Raw genomic sequence first — 16,783 nt, forward strand, 5'->3', positions numbered from 1 at the left:
TAATATTGTAAATGATTGAAAATAGAATCCAGTCCTGAAGGGTACCCTACCACTGTATCATGTTTTTGTTGGTTTATTTTTTTATTTTTATTTTTTTTAGAGGATATGAATAAAATATTAAAGTAACCATCATCACCGATACCACTTATTCTTTTTAGGTAAAGCGACAACCCACAAGATTCAAAAATTAAAATTTTCATGCGGCTATTACTCTGTATACATATAAACTGTAAATACTACTATACATGCACAAACAAATATTCTTTCATGCCATTTCAGTGTCTAATAAAACAAAAATTACACATTCTACACTTTTTTAACAGTATTTCAACACATTCAAAAAAAACCCAAAAAACATAAGTTTGATGGTGAGGATTCATATTCCATGGTCCCAGCTGTGTGTCTGGTGAGTTCTCGTGTGTGTCTGAGCCGCTGCATTCACTGAATGTAAGATGGACAGGAGTCTGGTCACTAACCATTCGAATAATTAAAAGCGGGTCAAGTGACTGGAAGTTTACCAAATTTGTCGGCAGCAGATACACAAAGAGATTTTTTGCACTTCAGTTTTGAAGCTGGTGAAAGATGGCTGCAAGTTAGTGCAATCTCTGCAAGTATTGACGGAATTTAAGTAAAAGTGTCTTGTGTAACCTCACACTGAGGTGCAGCATGTTCTCAGGTGCCACCGAGCAAAGCAGAGAGACAGACAGAAATCAGCGATCTGCAGCTTTAAGGTCCCTGTATATCTTCCATTTATGCAGATCTATAAAAGGAGTTAAGCCTCATAGCGTTTTGTTTTCTTGTGAAAATAATTCCCAGGATAGATATTTGAAGAGGGATTTTTGAAGGTTTTTGTCAGCTCTTATATACACTATGTACTATTATACTACAAACTACTTTTACAGCTCAATTCTCAGTGCCACAGCATGACTGTCACTTTATCCCACAAGCACAATTATCTGGCAATTTTCTTGACAAAGTGTTACTCAAATGTATATATTTGTCCCTGGGTAGACAGCAAGTGCACATCTCAGAGATTGAAGACTGACAGAATAACCTGAGAGCTACAATACTGTCTGCTTTAAAAGTCCTTTATAGAGACAAGGACGGAGGAGGGGGAAGTAACTCTGAAAGACACGAAGAAAGAGAACAAAGTACATAGGGTCACACACCAGAAGACAGACAGAGAGGAAGAGACAAGGGATAAGGGGAGGATGAATAGATGAATAAATATGAGTCGGTTCTTTGCCAAACAGTGTGATCATCAGTATGCTGACATGATGCAAATGTGCCAGGGAAGTTTGTGTCTCTTCTCAGGGTTTCACTTCAGTGAGTGCAGTTTTTCTACGCTGGGTCAGGACCCAAACAGGGGTCACGGCAAGGCAAAACAATTATAATGATTAATGTCAGCAAGGAGGTAGGAGTCCAAAAACACTACAACTCTACAACTTCTGACCACTTTCACGGAATGATTTAATGTAAATGAATACAACTGATCTGCAGTAAATCCAATATGTGGGGAAAATGCGGGTCCCTTCAATTGAGGGTATTTTTCTTCCTCATGAGATCAAACTGAAGCATCAATCACTCAAAACACCTGTCAACACCAACCAGACCGCTGCCCTGCAGCAGAAGTAATCCATCCCACTGCGGGATGGAGATGGAGGCAGACGGAGGAACCAGGAGAGCCACTTAATTAAAAGAGCGAATATTTCTCATATGAACATAAAAGGAATTTTATCTAAAAAACTCAGACAATGTTCTAACCATGATGGATTTTGTCAGGTTAATCAACACAAAAATGTGTTCAAATCTGTAAGTGAACACTTCTAAGCATTTTTTTCACTAAAGCTGATTTGAAAGAAACCTCTCAGTTCATAAAAGAAATCATTTAACATCTTAAACTTATATATAAAAAAAAGTAGCTGGGAAAACAAAAGTAATGCATTTAAATTTGTGTTGAATGTACAATCCTCATTTGTTGATAATTCTACCAGCTTGAATGGGGGATAAGTGGAACTTTGAGTCATATTAGCCTGATATTTACATCTGAAAACAAAAAAAGTGTATTGTGAGTTGAATCTGCAGGTGTCTGTGTCTACTTTGTTTTGACAAATTGTAACTATAATAGTCATTAATATAGCAACAGACAGAACCGACATAAAAAGGCTCAAGATTGCAGCATACATACAAACCTGCTGACTGCCCCAAAGATCGACAAAACAGGAAGTGCCGTCACATCACCACATTAGACCTTGTCACATGGTTATCTGTGAAACACTAACGATGGGGGTGTGTTTCATCAACACCAGCAGAATGTGTTAAAGGAGGGTCCAGACCTCCAAGGCAGTGCTTGATCAGAAAACCTTTGGCAGGGTGTGTGTCAATTCAGAGGTTTTACACACACGTCCGGATTGTCTGTAATATCACGGCGACGGTATCTGCTCTCCAAGCTGTGATTTCCTGCTCTTTGGTTACACCAAAATATATTTCAGACAGCAAAGCACAGGCTGTCAAATCCATATCAGATTAATGGTCAAGTTTTCAGGCTTCTCCAGTAATTGGTGTCAACATGTACCAGTCCATGTGATGGATGGTGCAGAAATGTGTCATTTGACACTGGAGCTGTACATACCCAAAGCAGCTCAAAAGGTAAATCATATTGTGGTCATTATGAATTCTTGCAGAGCCATAAAACTAATGTCCCCCTCACACAGGACTGAGTTCATGTGGCGTGAGAGTTCTCTGGCCTGAATAGCTTTTAATTAGTTTTCTAACAAAACATCTCTCGGTTTGAAAAAGACAACCAACCTGAATAATTGTTAATGTCAAAATAATGCAGCTCTGGGAACTGAAGGTGCACAATATGATTTAATAAAAAACAAGCTTTCAGCGGAAACAGGGGAACCTCAGCAGTTCCACCTGACCAGACAAGCTATTGCTCAGCCTGAGTAATGGCCTGTCCGCACCACCATTAAATCATCCACCCATCTGATGGATGGACATGATTTTAGACCAAAGTGATCGGTCAAACCATCTCCAGCTCTAATAAATGAGGCCTACATATCACCCATCAGACGAGAGGACAAATTAGTTCATTTCACTGGTTTTAACTATGTTCATTGTCTGTTTTAAACTTTTAGTAGCATAACTCATCTGAATCTATTCTCACCAGGGCCTGACAAGAAGTAGTTTAGTTGCTATGGTAACTAAAATGCCATGTTGGGTGATGAAAGCCAGCAGCTCACTGGGGAGGTATTCAGGTTTAGGTTGATCAAAAATTGCTCATTGTTCAAACCTTCACTGTTGATGCTTATTTTTATGCTTTAGATAAATGACATATTGGATATTTAGATTAATCCCTACTTTCAAAAATATTGAGATTAACCAATGTATAAGACATGATATGGTGCCACATAGTGACACTGGTACTGTTTTGCCAGCTGCCTCATGCTGAGTTGCTGCCGGTCTTCTGGGTTTGTGAGCACTGAATGAGCATTTATCCCAACAAAGAAACTGCAAAAAAGAGTTTGTTGTTCAAAAATGAAAAATAAAAGAAATATTATGGGTCTATATGCATTTCTTCAGATATGTGACCTATTGGTCCTTCAAAAGGAAAACTGAAGGTTTTAGGGCTGCGACATCATTTATAGGTGTGTGTGTGTGTGTGTGTGTGTGTGTGTGTGTGTGTGTGTGTTCATGAAGGTTTTAGTTAGTGGCAACAGCTGGTTCAATATTCAATTTCCAGGTAAATGCATGTAAGTATTACAGGTTTGTATGTGAACAAAACTGCAACTGAAAGACTTTCCAACACTGCAGTGGTTTAGTGTATGTATAGTGAACCAATGGACCTGTATAAAAATGTTTGAGAGTGACACTTTCACAGTAGATATCTATGCACCCTCTGATCGTATTGTAAATTTTGTTGCAAATGTCTGATGAGGAAATTAAAAATTGTAGTTTTTCTATGCGGTGTAGATGTGAGGGGGGAAAAGGCCAAAACTCTCTCTTCCAGAGTTAAAAAACAGTGATGGCCAATGCCTGTGGGACTGTACAAATACATTGTCCTTTGAATGTAGACTAAAGAAGAACTTTTTTGCAAGCTCCTAGTTAGGTTCATGTATGTTACTTACAGGTTAATATTCAATCAGCACAATTATTGTTAATCTATTTTTGATATAAGTTGTTTTTTTTTTTTAAATCTTGAATGATATTTACGTCTTTTGTATACTGAGTTACAGTGAGGTATAGTGAGTCTCCACCTGTCATATAAAATGTGCCATCTAAATAAAGTTGAATGTCACATTTACATTAGAAACCTGAAGCCGGAAATAAAGGTCAGCTTGACATTAACTCAATGAAGGACATGACCAGCTACTGATTGATGAATTTGTCTTGTGAATGTAGGATTTCACAGCTGGAACAATAAAGCTGAGAAGTGGGCAATGACAACTGTGAAGAGGGTTCTGAGTTCTTGAGAAGTCTCTTCTGTACACGTCAGGAGCTTCAGATAGCTGTACTGTGTTGAGAGGGTCAGACACCCACCCACACTTCAGAACAAGTCTAAGGCACATATTATCATGTCAGGAGTTCAAAGTAAGCCTGCAGAAGATGACACCATGACTCTTACTGCTGTAATGGACAATTAAGTCTCTTGATTTTTTTTTTCTGTTAACCCAAATCAACTGAAACCAGTGCTAATGGAGCGTCAGTAGAAAAATCTGGTTTCAGGCCATAGCTGCAGCTGGCAACTGAAATATTCATATGCTGTGGCAGCAACACCACATTACACTTGTACCACTCCTGATGTGACTGAAGTTTAAACAAATATTGCAGAATATATGCCAGTCTGGTAGTTACATCAGAAAGATGGATGGAAAGATCAGAAGTGCTTTGGGGGCACTGTCTGTCACTCCCATAAACTCCCATCAGGCAACTTGTCAGACCATCATGTTGTTTTCAGAAGATTAGTCTTCAAAGAGGGGCTTCATGATGTAATTCTCACTAAATACCAACAGTGCAGTTTTAACAAGTAACTTGGCATATGCCAGACAGGTCTGAGATTGCCTGTTCAAAGAACACACATATGCAACCATTCGCACCGACACATAAGCAAGGCAGCTTTCAGGCAACTGTCCTCACAAAAACGGATAAATCCACAAATTCCATTCACAGGTTTCTTATCATTTCTCATCCATGTCCTTCAGGAAAACACTCTCATCTTGTATAAGACACTTGAGGCAACAAGCCGCTTCACAACATGAAAGGAAAAATATAAAGGAAGCTTTACGTCATTGCTGCAAAATAGCTTTCTGCCATCATTAGGTGCTGCTTGTCATGAGAGACAGGATGTCAGACTCCCAGAAATGAGACCCTCAAACAGAAAAAACTAGGTGGCAACTAGGGCAGTATTACTAGCTAACTTAGTAACTTCTATTAAAACATTCATGAACATCATGAATCTAAAATTTCTCATCAACGGGGAGCCAACCTGTAAACATCTTTGCATCTTTTTACCTTTCTAAGTTGAGGTGGGAAACTTGTTAGGAACGTTTTTGTTTTTTTTATTCAACCATAGTTAACTTTATTATGCAAGGTTGCATAATGAAATAACTACAAAACAGTCATAAAATATTTAGCATGGCCACTGAAGCTACGTGGATGGCAGAGTAGTAGTCGTACAACTGCTGTGTTCAGATTCTATACGTCTTACAAGACTGATTTGAACACAGCACGGTGATTTCAAGTTCCATTTCCTGTACCTCCATATTATCTGCTACAACACAAACCAAGTGACGAGTGTGGCATCTGCAAGCATCCAATAGATGATTCAATTATGCCACCACCTGCCTCCTGGAAGTGGTGCTGGTTTTTGTACCATTTGCACAAGCTTTAATAATATATGGCCTGCAGCCTTCTGGACTGAGGGAACACTTTCTATTCTTCTGCTAATCAGAGGGTTTTTTTAAAGGCTGCTTGATCTCAATGTGTGAGGAGTCTGCCGCCTCCAGACAATGCATCCTCATGTGCTTGATAAAAACAGGTAATGGAATCTCCTGTTTCAGCCAGTGTGGCAGGATGACGGTCTCTGGGAGCGGGTGCAGAGTGACGGATATGCAGTTTCCTGATGTCGCTCATGATTTTCCAAGTTCACTTGTGGTTCAGTTTCCTCCAACATATCTTTATTCAGCCTTGTAATGATTGGGAGGGTTGTCATGTGCTGTGCAGCACTAAAATCCCCATTCATAATTCATCAAAACCTGAACAAAGCTCTAAACTGTTCAAATGACAGTAAATGAGACATAAGTACCTTCTTCTGAACAAAGTCCATGATGTTTTTGAAGTCCAGGTCATCGTAGTAGTTAACAATGCCTTTGCGTATGTTCTTGTTCAGTAATTCCACCGTCTGTATGACAAGAGAAAAAAGAACAGAACAAGACAATCGACATGTTCATAGGGTGAAGGAGGTCATGTTACAATCAATGTGTCTGATTGATGCCCGATAGGCTGGTTGGGGAGGAAAAGCTGCCATCAGCCAAGGTGACTTATCTGCTGAAGTGGAAACTGTAAATATGAAAGTTTGACAGCTCACATCTGCCAGTCACAATCTGGTGCAGCAGCAAAGTCACATCAGGTTAATAGCAGTGCCTCCAGAGTCTGAGAAATATTTTCAAACTGGAAGTACATTCATGAAGAGCTTTTCATTTAGTGAGGTCAACATTTATTCCCTCTATTTACTCCACTCTTTGTTTTTGATACATTTGTCTCAGCAGTAGCTGTGACAGCACTGCTCTATGGGTTTGTGTGTCATCATGGTGTCCTGGAGACGAGGACTGCGGAGGAACTACCAGGGTTTGGGGGATTTAGCAGGTGTTCATACTCACTGACCATTTCATTAGACACACCTCTAGTTTATGTTTTCCTGTAACGCAAAACAACAGCTCTGCTTCTGTGAAACTGGGGATTAGCATCTCCATGGGCCATATATGATCTTTACTTGCCATCATATTTTGAGCACTGCGCCAGTGTGGCAAAGATTTTATGTAGATTTCTAAGTGTGGACATGATTCCAATGATTTCTGACAGGTTATATGGAACAGATAAATGGAACCAGCTGCCAACAACTGGCGCTATATTTTAGCCATTCCTCTCTTTCAATATGCAAAACAGATGAAGCATATCTTCACAAAAGCAGCATCTCACAGCTAAAGTTATCTATATGGATCAGCCACAGTAGTTTTTGGGGTTTGCAATAAAACAACTGAATGGGAGCAGAATTCATCATAGGTCAAATGAGAATCTGCCAGCTGGGATGCACTTGCACGTGGTTCAGATTTGAGGGCCAGATGTTTCTTTTTCAGAGGAAAAACCTGCCAATATGTAATTTTACATCACCCACATATAGCACATCAGTCAACGGTGACGATTTTCAAAAACTACAAAAAGTTCCAGTCTTTACATCGAGGTAAACATTATCAGTTTAGATCTTCAATATTCAAAATCTCGTTTCCTCACCACGGGAGGTGAAATTTCTCTCTCTAACTCCCCAACTACTGATCTGTGCCATTGTTCTCGAAAGGTCAGGCTATTGATCACTCTGGTCAGCTCACCTGGTTATGGAACACCAGCGCCAAGATTCCTCCCAGCAGCTCCAGGATCAGACACACAGCCAGGGTGTACATGAACTGTGACCAATCAGACAACAGGCAGACATTCTTATCAGTCAAACCAGGGACTACAACAACAACAACAACAACAACAACCTCTAATTGATTCATTCATTTTTAAGGGAGGATTGGTTGGTTGGTACATTAATATCTGAAAGTTAAGTAACTGAAAAAACAAAATTTGAAAAACAAAACAAATAGATACCACTATAAGTACTGTGTGAAGTTTAGAAAAAAAATGAACAGGCAAAAGTCAGTATCAGTGTCAGTATTCGCCCCCCCCCCCCCCCCACCCCGGCAGCCCCTGCTCTTCTGATGATTGGAGAGCTTCTGTCCATCTTTTTTGCTCTGTTCATGATTCCAGCACTGAGACCAGCAAATGACACCCATTTTCTTGCCTCCACATCTGTGATGAGCATTTTATTTCATATCTTAGGAAATTATGGTTCTTTGCAAATACTAAGGCAGTTTAGGGGGCCATCATCCATTAATGGCTAAAGATGGAAGTAGACGTTAAACTTGTGTGTGTGTGTGTGTGTGTGTGTGTGTGTGTGTGTGTGTGTGTGTGTGTGTGCACAATTTCATGACGTACAACTTGCATTTGTGTGTTTACAGTTTCAGTCATGCACTAAGTTTTAGTGGTGCGGCCCCACGTTTCTTCACAAGTGCACAACTACGGCGTGTACAGTGTCCATCTATCTTTACCTTCTCAGCAACCAGTCAATGATTCAGGCAAGACTATCTGCATTAGTTCTCTGTGTTTTTATCTACTAACACCAACAAACTGGTGCAATACCACTCACCACTTTCAGCAGAATTAGATTATCCCTCAGTGAAGCCAAGACTCCGATGAATGAAACAATAAACATGACGATTCCCAGAAGGATCAGGATCAAAGCTGGAGCCAAAAACACTCCCTCCAGGGTCTTGAAGCGCTGCCTCTCCACCTCAGCGTAGATGCCCACAGCAAGGATGAAGCCACCTATCAGCTGGAAACACAAAGAGAAGCACTGGAGTCCAACAGCTGGATTATGATGGACGTGCGCGTAGGCTGATTAAAACGTGACCACAGTCGCTTCTATAGCAGCTTTGTTCTTTCCCTGAGGATTAATGTTTGCCCTGTTGAAGCAGAATAAGACCATGCAGTTAAGCACATAGAGTGGAAAAAACAAAACCTACATTATATTTAGGACATTTACAACACTAACTTTTGGCTCTGTATTTTCAACCACAGAACTTCCTCCATACTTCTGTGTATTCCTTGTACTCACTTGCCTTTATCTGCAGCACCGCGGATCAGCTGCATGGACCCACTGACTACTGAAGTTAAGACCCTTGAATGAAAGCTTCTACCAACCCCACGGCAGACTTATTAAAGCTATGCTAAAGAGAGTATATTGCCACGAAGATAAATGATGACATCTGGATTTTTGGACATTGTTCCTTACTAATAAAAAATAAAGAGACTAGAGCAAATACAGTAAGGTTATTTTTTCTTAATTATACAGTTTACTAAAGCAAAAGCTCGAGTCCTAGTCCAGAGTGCTGACTGTACATTTTACAAGAGTCTGTACTGTAAACAATAGATATTTAATACTAGGACATGAACAAACATTCATCTAGCTGGTCTATATGCAGTAAGTTCAAGCCTTTTTTCAACGCAGATTCTTTAACAGGACTTCGGGAAAGCACACTTCCTCATAAGCAGTGACGGTGAGCCAGCGTGTATGCTGATAAGAAGACAACACTGCATTATTAAGAAGTAAGAGCATGTATGAACTCAACATTCAGTAGAGAAGACGTAACAACAGGAGATCTACACTCATATACGGGTTACTGGAAACATGGAGACAGGTCAGCGAGCTAGAGCGTACTGTATTAAACCACATTTGCTTTTATCTTCTGGTGCCAAACTCTAAATATCCTAATGTGATGTCTGTCTGAATCTCTGGAGGTTCCACAGTAAACCATACGGCCTAAATTGGGCCCAATTATAATCTGCTTTCTCGCCATCCTTAAGTGGACTTCAATAACTTTTATTGTCAATAATTGTTTCCTTAATTATGTTCTCTGACACTCTTGGCTGGATAACAAATCAACTGGGAGCAGGATCACACACACACGTATGCCTTATGCCTTTTACTCAATTACACTGAAATAATTTGATAATCAATTCAAGTCTGGTTTCAGTCTTTGGGAACTATCAATGCAGTAATGCAGTTGGTTGTTGAGACTGCATGCGCACGGCACACGCACACACACACACACACACACACACACACACACACACACACACACACACACACACACACACAGAGGTTTATGTTTCCAACCATATTAAAAGCCCAAGCATCTCGATGATGTCATTGACGACAGGTCAGTCGGTCCATCTGTCCACCACTTGGGGCCAGAGTCACAACCCAACAGCTTTCAGGTGGTTGTCATGAGACATTTTTAATGTTCCCTGGCTTTTCCTTGTCCTAATTCTAGTTTTATTTACTGCAGTTGTCCCTCCATGGCCTTCATATAAAAGTGAAATTTTGACGCCATTTTCTTGAGACTTTTCATTTCACTTTAATGTACAAAGCAAAACAAACAACACCAGTGGCCTAAAAACCACTGTCCAAATCAAAAACACCAACTTTGCATAACGTTGTTGCGTGAGTGTCAACTGTCAAAGTTCTTGTGCAAAAACACCTCATCTATGATGTACAGACTAAAATAAGCAACTTGATGACTAATTAATTTTAAACTTGATATGTTGATTTTATAAATTTAAATAAAAGGTTGTGGGGAAAAAAAATCACAATATTATCCACCCCCTTAGATGTTAGGAGTTTGATTTTGTTGACTCGTCTACTTGAAGGACTGATTAGTGGTCAAAAAGGGTTACCAGTCACCAGCCCAGCAGTTAGCTTTTTTCTCATAAATGCTCAGCCTGACTGTGAATCAGTCAGGATAATGTGTTTCTACTCGTACTCTTGAGGGAGGCTCGACTGAATGCTTGCTACTCATTTCTCATCACCATGTTAATGTACGCTGACATTTCAAGTACAGAATAATCGCTATAAAACAGACATTAAATCAGCTAAGCTCCAGTCAAATCTTAGATTAAAAGGGCCACTTTCTCAGATTCACGGACTGCCAACTGCACATTAGCTAAATAGGTCTGTAATGTGATCAGACATCTGAAGCAGGGACTGGAAAAATGCCAAACAATTTCTAAAGACGATGAGTTATTCAATCTTTTATTTATCCATGGGGGGGGGGGGGGGTCAAACACTGGCAACATCGTTCCTCACTTAGACATTGTCATGTGTCAATGGCCATTGACACTGGAGATTATTGTCTTCACACAGGAAATCAGAGCAAAGACTATGAAAACTCATAGCTCATACAAGTGCAGAAACAATACTGGGGAGGGTTTCTTTTCTCCTTCCCCTTGTTGTCTAAGAACAGAGGATGTCCCATTGTGTTCACATTGTAAAGCCCCTTGAAGCAAATTCTGATTTGCGATTGCAGCCTTTATAAATTAAATGAATTAATGCATTAATAATTAAACTTTTTTCCTCAAAAGTATGCAGTACCTGTGGATTTCTTTGTCCTCCATGCAAACCACCATATAAACTTGTGTGTTCCAACCCACTATGATGACAAACAACTTACTGAAGCTTCTTACATTGTCCTTTGCACCCGAGTGACAAATCAAAGTTGAACAATAATATCTTAGGATGTGTCAGCACTCTAGTTAGATTTAGACACAAAATGCAGGTAAAAATCAATTTGGGTTGAAAAAAAAGCACTTTTGTTAAGCTTCAAAGATCAATGGTTGTTTTTAAAGCTTTCTCTTGTCCTCCGACAGAGATCGAACATCAGTCTCCCACACCAAAGTCCGTGGTTTTTGTTGAGCCATCCATCACCCCCACAGCCTGCCTTCTTGCATGGACTTCCCTGTGATATAGTGACACATTTCGTGCTATTCTGTGGTCTTGATTACTACAGTCACAAGATGGCATCTGTCAATGTAGCATTTATATACTGGAAGTTGTTATTACTGGTTGCGCACACACACACACACACACACACACACACACACACACACACACACACACACAGCTTCACTCTGGCAGGTTGGATAACAGCATGTTGCTACTGCAAACACTTCATCCTTTGGCACATTTGTTTTTAGTTGCTGTCTGCCTGCCCACATTCATTCTTCAGCCTTTCCAAATAAGACAAACAAGACAGAGAAGAGAGTGAAGGGAGCAAGGAAAGACGGGCTGCGTTTCACATTTGTCGTATGTGTTTATACTCCACCATCACGTCTTCTCCTTAAATGTCCCTGCACTCCGTTGGCTGGCTGCTCTCGCACGCCCACCCCAAAGTCACTTATTCAGCAGAGCAGAGGGCACTTAAAGCATTTCAAAACAAAAGGGCTTCTTCCAACGGTTCTTTATTGTTTGATTCTCAGCATACACAACCAATAGCTGCAAATGATGCATTAAGCCAAAGTCAAGTTGTATTACATAATCGGCAACATGTCACTGTGTTATTAGTGTGCTTGACTAACTACTGTGAAAATGTCCAGCTCTGAAACCAGGCAGCAGACTCCTAAGTTTGAAATCATGTTACTTTCTGCATGTAGATTGTGTGCTAATGGATATGGAGGCTAGACGCATCTGATACCACCGAGAATACGGGAGGCTGGCTTTTTGTACTGTTGACAGTAAAGTGCCATTTGTCCAGCTGTCTGTGAGGCTGGCTGGGCCCAACCTTAGAGATGAGGGTGAGGGGCTCAGACACCCCTCCAGTGGGAGCTCAAAGAAGAGCTAGAGAGGCTCACAACTCCCTCTTGACTGGACAAACTAACACTACCATTCTTTCTGTCTCAATGGTGCGATATAATATACTGCACCATAGAGACGCAATGTAATGCGGTAAAATAAAAGCATCCAAGTATTTAGAGGTAAATGGGCACAGTTTTAAGGGACAAAATGGGGTTCAGTATTTTGTTAAAGGTCAGTGGTTCTCTAGAGGAAGTGGGGACTAAACCAGCAAACCTTTGCTTAATTAAGAGCCTCTCCATCTCCTGAGCAATGTCAACCCCGTGGGCATCAGTATGAGCCCATGGTTGAGTGTGTTCTCAGTATATCTTCACAAGGTAGAAATAGAGAAAAGCAGGCAACCTCCTCAGCCCTCAGCCCTCAGCCCCGGGCAAGAAGCTTGGATCAAATTAGGGAGGGTTAACCTTTCAATCTAAAATGGAATTTGCCTTTTCACTACTCTGAAAGTCAACGGCGTGAAGTACTGCATTAATTATACCTCAGCACCTCAATCACGTCACAACACTCAGCATCAGCATTGCATTGCAACATAATGCTTTGGTATAAAAGATGTTTAATTATCATCACATATTTACTCAATTTCAACTTACCATTTTGTATTGTCATATTTTTTTAGTACCTGAACGAATGCGTGAATGTGTCTTTTTGAGGTCCTTTCTTTGTTTTCTTTCTTCTTTTTAATTGCTCTGAATCTCAAATTTCTCAAAATGTTCAATTCTCCTCTTAAAGAGAGTCCATTATGACACAGACTTCTCCTCAAACCACCTTCACGCTTGAGTTTAGTTTTGGTTTTGCTCTCCTTCAACAATAACACCTGTAATCAAACAGTATAAAACCAGATTAGATCAGGTTGTTGTTCTTGTTACACCTGGTGTAGAAGGAAATACATAACCCTCTCCTGTACATTATTGCTGCAACAACATTCTATTTTGCTTGGAAGTTTGCAGCCTCAGCAGTTGGTCTCCAGTACATGAACATCCTGTCCTGTTGCACTGTCTCAGTGTGAAGGAGGCAATTATAAAAGCAAACAGTGGGAAAAGGAAGCACACCTCAGTAATAGTTTTAGACAGCTTCAAAACATCAACACACAGCAAAGCCCTGAAGCTGAGTGGGACAGCAACGTTGTAGTTGCCTCTTTTTCTTGTTTCTATGATAATTACAAGAAATGTGGCAAATGTTACAGAAGCTGACACGCAGTCAAAGACCACTAAATTACACCGTTGGAGGACACATTACTACAAGAACGCTGCTGGAGCAAATTATGATCAAGCCACTTTAAAGAGGGTTCGTGGAAAATTGCTGGGTCAGCATTTCTTGAAGGATGTGACATTGTGTATTGTGAGTATTTCTGTCGCATAAAAAAAGCAGTTGTTGGTAGAAAAAAAAAATAACTCTCTCACTTGTTGCTTATCAAGACAGCATTCACTCTCCATAATACACCCATTACTGCCTCTTCAACTCACTCTCTCATCCTCTCTCTGCATGAATGAAAATTTTAAGAATGTCTCGCAGAATAAGTGACTTCCTTAGTGCACCCAGCGCTGTGTTAATCGGCCATCTGTCAGAACAAATACTGTACATTCTGTTGTGCTGTCTATGAAGGGAACAGCTGCACGGTTCGCACAAAAACCCAACGACAAACTACGAGCCATCAGGCTTGAATCTGGTCTTTAATCAGTATTACTTCAAGGCACTTCAGCAAACAATTCTTCACTCATAAAATTAAAGCGCGTGTCTTTAGTTAAATATGTGACTTTAAAAAGGTAAGTAAGAGTTAAGTAAATTAGAATCATTTGAATGTCTTCCTCTTGTTTTTTCACAGCATCTCAGCTGGTGATTAAGTACCAAAGCACTTAAATTTGTAGATATGGACTAAGCTGCCTGACAGTTGAGGATGTGTCTGTTCGTCTGCTGTGATTCTCCAGACTAAAGCGAATCCATACCCTACTAGGTACTGTTATGAAGCCATGTCTAACACCAAGGTACCCATAATATGTGGTTGGTTACGCAGTACTTCATCTGAGCCAGACAACGAGTATTCTTCAGGAAACTTACTTCTCTTGGAAGCACTCAGAAATAAACTCTGACTTTTCCACCCTTGCGTGTCTTATCTTTCTTAGGTAAGGGATTACCAATTCAAATATTCCTTTATCTGCCCACAAACAAATCCGCTGCCGGTTACACACCCAGAATTGTTATGCAACCAGCACTGGAAACTTCTCTGGTACAGGCTTAAAGATTGGTATCTGTGAGCATGAGAGGCAGTTCAGCCTTTTAGTTCGCAGGACCATCAGGAGCAATTAGGGGCTCAGCGTCTTGCTGAAGGATACTTGGACATGGTCACCGGGGGAAGTGAGGATCGAACCAGCGACCCTTCGGTTGCTAGACGGCCTTCCTACAGTACCTCTGAGCCATGCACCCCCTTCCTATGGGAATGTTAAGGCAGCAAACAGAAGAGGAAATCCAGGCTGACCGGACCAGAAACGTGCAGATGTTGCCCTCAGTCACTGACAGCTGAGGAAGCTTGGGATGTATGATAACTATTGTTCAAGCAGAGCTTAAAATAAGTTTGGTTCAACTGAAATGCAACGACTGACCCAAGGATGGTGATTCCTTCTAATACTGTGAATCATACCGTAACATCAGTCAAAGTCATCACAAGTAAACATTTATTTCCTATTGGCTCAGCACGAGTGTACATTTAAGATTTTTGACAGGATTATGAAAAACAGTTAAAGACTTGTGGTTTTTAATTAATTAATTTATGTATTAACCATTTCACTGTTTAAACAAACCATGAGAACAATCAGAGAGGTTCTTGTTTTCTGTTCGCATTTCTTTTTTCCCTTTGCTATTAATTCAGACTTTGTTGTTTATATAATGTAGAATCCATGTATTTAGCTTTTGGCGTATTATGTTACTGGAGGCCTACATCACTTAATTATCTCCTCCGTTTGACTGAAGGGCACACAACTGTCATGTTTGAGAAAATGAGCTTTGAATGTACAAGTGGCATTGAAGTTCAGTTGAATTGTTCGGAAACAAATAAAGAAAACTAGAAGGAGAAACTTTTGTGACCATGTGAGGGGAAGCACAGTGATGAGCAACACAACAGTTTCATTCCTTCTCCTCATTCACCTGTGTGACATCGTTACTCTGGAGCAGGAAAGAATATTCCAGCCTGTTAAAACAATGCAGTGCTATTCAAAACAGCAGGCTTAATGTATGAGACCTGGTCCAAGTCATGTCATGTGGAGCAGGGCTTTCCACAAACGCTGGAGTAGCATGTGGTTCCTGAGCCACTCATGACTCACATGGTGCTCCGTCTGACCACAGCTGGACACCAGACACGAACGACAGCTTCAGGAATCAACCAGACAACCACCTGGTCTCTCTTCCTCCACGGTCTTTCCATCTCCCTCTGCTGTCAGCCAGGTGGGGTAAAGGTGCACCGGGGCGGGTGTGGCCACCTCGTAGTAGCAGGACGGTTAAAAAAGAACAGCACTCCGCAGGTACAACACCTGTCGCTTCCAAGCTCTTTATGACACGCTTCAGCTCCAGAAAGGTCTGGATAGTTTCTACCATGACACATTTAAACCGTCTCCTCTGTGTAGCCACAATACCCATCGAGACACACACACACACACACACACGTATCATGTCTAACCGCTCCAACGAAGTCCACACGCAGTTACTCACCCACCAGACGATGGCATAGGAGAAGAGGATGAATTTGAGGAAAAGATAGGAGCATCTGTGACAATATCGGATCTCGTCGTTGCCGGACATCGCGGCGGCGGTTGAGGACGGTTGACTCCAGCGGCTCTCCGCCTGGTTGACTGCAGCACTTCCGCGTTGTCATCGTCACCACACCTGGGAGCTCGTGCGCCTATGGATGCAGGCGTTGGAGAGAAATTATGGTTGCCAAAAATAAATGCTCGAATACGTAGCTCGGATTACTCTACAGGCTCTAAATGTGCCCCCCAGTAAGAGTCTATTATTAGACGTGAATGGCTCGAGGGAGATGAAGTGGGTTTTGATCTGTGTTCCCTTGAATACATCCATGAACGAGAGAGACTGTCATTTCTGTAGACTGGAAAGTTAAGCTGTCTACAACTTGTTTATCAATGCTGTAAACCAGGACATTATATACAGATATATATACATATATATGTATATATATATATGTATATATATATATATATATATATATATAACCAGGACATTATATACATATATATATACAGGACATTGTATACATTATATACAGATATA

The 16,783-nt window shown here is 40.7% G+C and overlaps 1 protein-coding gene across 1 annotated transcript in view; it reads right to left on the reverse strand.

Annotated features, from left to right (window-relative positions):
* tspan15 (tetraspanin 15) overlaps window positions 1–16,366 on the reverse strand; it is a 22,523-nt gene extending 6,157 nt beyond the window's left edge. The window contains exons 1-4 of the mRNA XM_086195040.1: window positions 16,208–16,366; window positions 8,468–8,653; window positions 7,608–7,682; window positions 6,308–6,403 (exon numbers count right to left, since the gene is read on the reverse strand). Coding sequence (XP_086051166.1) covers window positions 6,308–6,403; window positions 7,608–7,682; window positions 8,468–8,653; window positions 16,208–16,297 — 447 coding nt within the window. The 5' untranslated portion in view covers window positions 16,298–16,366. The remainder of the gene's footprint in view (window positions 1–6,307; window positions 6,404–7,607; window positions 7,683–8,467; window positions 8,654–16,207) is intronic.
* Window positions 16,367–16,783: the final 417 nt, after the last annotated feature.

The sequence above is a fragment of the Aulostomus chinensis genome, chromosome 2, assembly GCF_037954235.1.
Source record: "Aulostomus chinensis isolate RoL2024-O1b breed Wild chromosome 2, RoL_Achi_v1.0, whole genome shotgun sequence".
In the NCBI taxonomy this organism is placed as follows: domain Eukaryota; kingdom Metazoa; phylum Chordata; class Actinopteri; order Syngnathiformes; family Aulostomidae; genus Aulostomus; species Aulostomus chinensis.